This window comes from Columba livia, unplaced genomic scaffold (genome assembly GCF_036013475.1).
Source record: "Columba livia isolate bColLiv1 breed racing homer unplaced genomic scaffold, bColLiv1.pat.W.v2 Scaffold_140, whole genome shotgun sequence".
Lineage (NCBI taxonomy): Eukaryota > Metazoa > Chordata > Aves > Columbiformes > Columbidae > Columba > Columba livia.
Genome location: NW_027043036.1, coordinates 323052 through 330105, shown reverse-complemented (window position 1 = coordinate 330105; position 7054 = coordinate 323052). Strand labels below are relative to the sequence as shown.

General features: G+C 50.7%; 1 protein-coding gene across 1 annotated transcript; it reads left to right on the top strand.

Annotated features, from left to right (window-relative positions):
• Positions 1–555: 555 nt before the first annotated feature.
• Positions 556–4783, top strand: LOC135577784 (olfactory receptor 14J1-like; the record flags this gene model as incomplete). The annotated part of the gene is made up of 2 exons (XM_065047906.1): positions 556–1017; positions 4709–4783. Coding segments are annotated over 2 exons (537 nt in total), but the record flags the coding sequence as incomplete, so codon positions are not given.
• Between the last annotated feature and the right edge of the window lie 2271 nt (positions 4784–7054).

The window sequence follows — 7054 nt, the reverse complement described above, 5'->3', positions numbered from 1 at the left end:
AACAAGGCTCCAGCCACAGTGCTGGAGAAAGTTCTCCTAGGAAAAGAAAAGGGTGTCTGTGTGTGACAGGGGAGGGTCTATGGGACTTGGTATCATTTTTGTTGCAGAACTCTTCCCTGGCTTCTCACTGTCTTTTTTTTCCTCATGACAGCGCCCCGTGCTCAGGAAAAGCCAATGTCCAACAGCAGCTCCATCAGCCAGTTCCTCCTCCTGCCGTTCACAGACACACGGGAGCTGCAGCTCTTGCACTTCTGGCTCTTCCTGGGCATCTACCTGGCTGCCCTCCTGGGCAACGGCCTCATCATCACCACCATAGCCTGGGACCAGCACCTCCACACCCCCATGTACTTCTTCCTGCTCAACCTCGCCCTCCTCGACCTGGGCTCCATCTCCACCATTGTCCCCAAGTCCATGGCGAATTCCCTCTGGGATTCCAGGGCCATCTCATACTTGGGATGTGCGACACAGCTCTTTTTGTTTCTCTTCTTGATCACAGCAGAGTATTGTCTCCTCACCATCATGTCCTATGACCGCTACGTTGCCATCTGCAAACCCCTGCACTACGGGACCCTCCTGGGCAGCAGAGCTTGTGTCCACATGGCAGCAGCTGCCTGGGCCACTGGGTTTCTCTATTCTCTGCTGCACACGGCCAATACATTTTCACTGCCCCTGTGCAAGGGCAATGCCCTGGGCCAGTTCTTCTGTGAAATCCCCCAGATCCTCAAGCTCTCCTGCTCACACTCCTACCTCAGGGAACTTGGCCTTATTGTGGTCAGTGTCTGTTTAGCATTTGTGTGTTTTGTGTTCATTGTGGTGTCCTATGTGCAGATCTTGAGGGCCGTGCTGAGGATCCCCTCTGAGCAGGGACGGCACAAAGCCTTTTCCACCTGCCTCCCTCACCTGGCCGTGGTCTCCCTGTTCCTCAGCACTGGCGTGTTTGCCAACCTGAAGCCCCCCTCCATTTCTTCCCCATCCCTGGACCTGGTGGTGTCAGTTCTGTACTCAGTGGTGCCTCCAGCAGTGAACCCCCTCATCTACAGCATGAGGAACCAGGAGCTCAAGGATGCCCTGTGCAAACTCATATCCCTCTGTTTTCTGAAGCAATAAACTGGCCATCTTCTTCTATATAGAAGTTTTAATGTAGCTAATTACAAGCTTAGCCTGTCAACTCGATTTTCTGGTGTTGTTGGTTGTTTTCTTATTGTGATAATGTTGTCAACCCCTTTCTAATTCACTACTGGCTTTTCTTTTATAACTGTTGGCTGCTTAAATGAGCAGCACTGCTCTCCTTGTCTCTAAAAAGAATAAAGGGCTCTTTAGTGACTTGTTTTTCACTATATCCTTCCTGCAAAGGCTTTTTGGAGCTGCAGGTACAGTTCCTGTGCGTGGGTGGAGGGGAAAACAGCTCTGGCATGGCAGCCCTGCCAGGGAGCAGCAGCGCTTGTTCTTCCAGAGCTGTTCTGGTTCCACTCCCACACTCTCCTTCTCATCCCTGGTGTTGGTGCAAGGCCTGAGTGCTCTGGCAGCTTGGTCACCGTCCTGCTGTGTGTCAGTGCTGTGAGCGCAGGCAGGGACAGGCAATGGGCACTGCTGTGACAGAGCTGGCCTCAGTAACAGTACTTGCACAAGGAAAAGTGATCTTCTTTGGGCAGTGCATGATGGTTTATATCTTCTTGCAATGTTTCTCTCAAGCTTATTCCTACAGAATTGGCCACAGATGAAACACCGGTGTGCAGCTGAACAGTGTGTGTGTGCAGGGCTGGCACACAGCAGTGTCCTCTCACAGCCAGGCTCCTGCCAGAGACCTGCAGGAGCAGCAGAGCAGGGGCTGGGCTGTGCCCCTGTGCACTGGACACCCCGTGGAAGGAGGCTCAGGTCAATCACCATGGACTGGCCCCTCACAGCCATCATTTCCAGCTCTGGCCTCTCACCCCAGCTCAGAGGTCTTTGTCCCTCCATGGAATTACACTGAATGACTAGGTCAGAAATCAAAGTTCGCATTGTACAGATGGGACGTGAGCACTGAGAACAGGTACATGAGTTGACATGAACTTGAGTCAAAACAAACACCATCAGCTATTCCTGGGGTTCCATGATGGCCTTTGGGACAGACAGGGTCTCGAGGTCATTTCTCATTAGGAATAACATTGCATGGAAACTGTTTGAATGCAGCACTGGGTTGTGCTTCCTTTAATCAATGTCCCTGTGTCCATTCCTCGTGACGTGGAACATATCAGATGAGTGCAGAGCAGGTGACACACCACAGGGCTGAGGTGTCTCCCGTCCTTTGGGAGCGGCAACAGGAGGCCAGAGGGACACTGTGACTCCTGCCGCTGTGTGTAAAAGGGACAGACTCTGTCTCTGAACATCCCTGGGTGCACAAGGAGCCCATGAGGCCAGCTCAGATGTGGACACCTGACAGAAACTGACATTTCTGTGTGTGACTCCAGAACAAACCTCACTGACCCAGACAGATCAATCTCACCTGCTCCTGTCTGCTACGATGTCCTTACCCATGAGTCTGGATTGTGGTCTCAAATGTGTCAGAGCAACCAGAGAGGTACTCAGGTCCTTGGAAAAGGCAGTTGTCAAACCAGTCTTCAAGAAGGGCAGGAATGAGAACTGGGAGAATTACGGGCTAGTGAGCCTACCTCTGTCCCTGGGAAGGAAATAAGACAAGTCTTCCTGCAGCCATGTCCAGGCACTTGGAAAACAAGGAAGGGATTGCTGAACCCAAATGGGCAGGGAAAGAAGGGCACGTTGTGCACATGGAATTTCACAAGGTGTCAGACAAGGTTTCCTGTGGTGTCCTTATAATGCGATTGGTGCTCCATGGGTAAAGAAGTGGATGCTGGATGGGAAGTTGGCTGGATGATGAAGCCCAAGCGTCACCAGTGGTACAAAGTGCCCACAGAGACAGTTACCAGTGGGATCCCTCAGGGACCAGCACTTGGGCCAACACTGTTGAACGTCTCTATTCTCCGCCTGTATGATGTGACGCAGTGAACCTTCAGCTCCTTAGTGGATGGTGCAAAGCTGGGCAGAGGCCTTGGACAAGCTCACCTGGGTCACCCTGCCCTGAGCAGGACAGTGACACAAGATGATGTTCACACCTGAGTTGCTCTGTGATTCCAGGAATCTTTCCCTTGGAAACGTTTTGGAAGAAGGAAGAGGTGGAGGAACAAGAAAATAAAAATACAGGCAGAGGAGGAGACCTCAAAGGTGTCAAATAAACAGAGCAGTTCTGTGAAGAATGTTTCTCTACTCAAACTGTTAGCAGGAAATCTATAACCAGCTCCCCAAACTCCCTGTTCTGCTCATTGGCCCCTGGGATTTCCAGCACATTTCTTTACATCAGATTCTGCACTGAAGTTTGCACTGATTGTTACAGCTTCTTCGCAGGATTGCTTCATGTTTCCTTAGAGAACTGGATGTAAACAGGCACCGGGGAATTTTTAATTAGAGGAAACAAAAAAGGAAAAAAAAAAAAAGAAAACACAATAGAACTCAATAGAACTTAATGATGTTTCTCAGTTCTATGGTTAAATTAAGTAGCTTCCATCGAGGTCCATTGCCATAACTCAAGAGTTGCCTGTAGGGAGTAGGAGAGCAACTGCTGAAAGACTTGACCTGCCTGAAGCTCAAAGCAGAGTGAGAGCTGAGAGGCTCTGAATGAGCCAAGAGTGAGAGGTGAAGAACCTCTGGGGAGCGATGGAAAGTGCAAATGTCCAACAGGCTTCTGAAGAGATGAGTTCAGACACGGGGAGCTGGGTAAGGACAGGTGGAAACTCCTGGATGTGCAGGGGATTAAATACACGTAGTGATAGACAGAGTTCTGGCACTGCAAGCACAGGGAAAGGCCAACGTTTCATCTCCCACAGTCCGCAGACATTTTATTAGAAGTATTGAATTATTTAATCTGATTAAAAAAGAGATTGTGGGGATTTTTTTTCTTTTTATTGTTGTTGTTGGGTTGGGTTGGTTTTCAGTTTTGAGGGGAGTTCTCAGGTTTTTGGGCTGAGCTCCATGGTCTCACTATAAGCACCCAGTGCAAACCTCGAGAGGCCCCGTGTACCTGAGGTGTTTGCCTGGGACTGGTGGGAATCAAACCAGACGGATAGAGCGATGGTGCTTTCCTCATTTACAATTAGTATTCAACACTTGTGCATCTAATTAGATAAGTTTCAGGACTGTAGGTAAAGAGGCAGATATGTGAAGAGCACTTAGAAGATGTGATAGAAGAATATTCCAATTGATAATAGAGAATCATAGAATTATTTCAGTTGGAAGAGACCCTCAGGACCATTGAGTCCAACCACAACCTAAATCTAGAACTAAACCGTGTCCCTAAGAACCTCGTCTAAACATCTTATAAACCCCTGCAGGAATGGTGACTCCCCCACTGCCCTGAGCTGCCTGTTCCAATGCCTGACAACCCTTTCCAGGAAGAATTTTTTCCTAATATCCAATCTGAACCTTCCCTGGTACAACTTGGGGCCATTTCCTCTCATCCTATCACTTGCTACTTGGGAGAAGAGACCAAGACTCTCCATGTTCAACCTCCTTTCAGGCTGTTGTAGACAGTGATAAGGTCTCCCCTCAGCCTCCTGTTCTCCAGGCTGAACCCACCAGTTCCCTCACCTGCTCCTCATCACACTTGTGCCCCAGACCCACAGCAGCTTCTTCGCCTCCTCTGCACTCTCTCTAGTGCCTCAATGTCCTTCTTATGATGAAGGGCCCAAACCTGAACACAGGATTCAAGATGCGACCTCATCAGCGCTGAGAACAGTGGCACAATCATGCTAGTCCTGCTGGCCACACCATTCCTGATACAAGCCAGGATGCTGGTGGCCCTTTTGGCCATCTGGCCACACACAGACTCATGTTCAGCTGCTGTCGATCAACACCCCCTGATCCCTTTCCAACAGGCAATTTTCCAGCCACTCTTCCCTGAGCCTGGGGTTGTTGTGACCCAAGTGCAGGACCCGGCCCTTGGTCTGGTCAAACCTCATACAAATGGCCTCAGCCCAATGATCCAGCGGGTCCAGATCCCTCTGCATGGCCTTCCCAACCTCCAGCAGATCAACACTCCCACCCAACCTGGTGTCATCTGCAAACTTAATGAGGGTGCACTCGATCCCCTCATCCACATCACTGATAAAGCTTAAATAGAACTGAGTCAAATACTGAGCCCTGGGGACACCACTTGTGACCAGATGCCCACTGGATTTGGCTCTGTTCACCACAATTCTTTTGGTCCAGCCCTCCATCGCACATACACCATCCAGGCCATGAGCTGCAGCTTCTCCAGGAGATGCTGTGGGATACGGTGTCAAAGGCTTTACTGCAGTCTAAGGACACAACACCCACAGCCCGTGTGGCGGTTTCACTCCCCACGACAGACTTTCCCTCATCTGCTCAGCCGGTCACCTTGTCACAGAAGAGATCAGGCTGGTCAAGCAGGACCTGCCTTTCATCCAGCCATGCTGATTGGGCCCGATTGCTCGTCTCGTGTGTGTGACCTCACAGTCCTTTCCCAGCCCTGTTCCTGCTGTTGGCCAATCCCCTGCAGAGGCAGAAGTGACCTCACAGTCCCCTCCACAGCCATTGGTTCCTACTGGACTATGAGCTCCTGAGACACAAGTGACAACACGACATCGTACCCACCATCACCTTCCTTGTGGTCCAGTGTGTGAGCAGATCAAACTAAGCTGCTTTCATCAAATTTATCCAATAGATTTCCTGTCAAGGGTTTGAGTGGAGAAACGTTCCTCAGAGGAGCTGCTGTATTTACTCTGGGACATTTTACATCTCTGCTTCTGCCTCTGCTTTTGTTCTCCTTCCTCTGTCTATTCTGATGTTAAAGAGCTCTCCAAGGCAAAGATTCACGGAATCCTACAATAACGCAGGTTAGAAGAGAACCCTGAACACCATCTCTGTCCCACTGACCTTTATGGCACCCCAAGGAACAGCTGATGGCATTTGTGCTCCCTTGGGTTCAACTCACCACATGCACACACTGGACATGCACATGATGTGTATGTTTACATCTCATCTGTACAATGAAAATATGAACTTTTGACCTAGTATTTCATAGAATCATAGAATGTCCTGAATTGGAAGGACCCACAAGGATCATGGAGTCCAACTCCTGTCCCTGCACAGGACACCCCACAGGTCACACCATATGTCCGAAGACATTGTCCAGTCTCTCCTTGAACACTGTCAGGTTGGGCCGTGACACCTCCCTGGGGAGCCTGTTCAGTGTCCAGCACCTCAGGGGGAAGAACCTCTCCCTCATGTCCAACCTGACCCTCTCCTGGTATATCTTCCTGCTATTACCTTGGATATTGTCATTGGTCACCAGAGAGAAGAGATTCCTTCCCCTCCTTCTCCCCTTGTGAGGAAGCTGTAGCCACCATGAGGTCTCCTTTGAGTCTTTTCTTCAGCTCTGATGCTCAGAAACCCCTTGGTTTGCTTTCTGAAGCAGAAAGGAGGAGCCATGAGCTCCAGGCAATGGGAAGGGGGATCCTGTCCCTCACACACGGCTCAGGGCTCTTCCTGGGACCGTGGATGTGGGTGTGCAAGGCCCAGGGAAGGACAACGCTGGGACAACAACTTCCAGCTTCCCCGTGGGGCTGCAAGGAGGCACCGAGGCCCCAGTGCCATGAGGACAACATGTCTTCTGCTGGGCCTCAGTGGCAGAGACAACTGCCCTGGCCAAGGGGACAGAGACCTGGTTTCTGTGGGTCCCTTCCAGCCTTACAGCGCCCTTTGCCATCTCCACCACAGACTGTTCCACACGGTGCTACCCCTGCCCCTCTTTCCCTGCAGGCTGCAGACACCCATCTCGCTTCCCCACCTGCTCTCACCCCAGCATTTCTGCACCTTCACTGCTGTGTCTGCACCCTCACTGGCTGCTCTTTGGAAAACAAACCATGGGCTGATCCAGCTCCCTCTGGGTCACCTCTTGCACCACAGCACTGCCCTTCCAGTGACATTTCTTACTCCTGATATCCAGTCCTTTCCTTCCTAATTGCACTTTCTGACATTT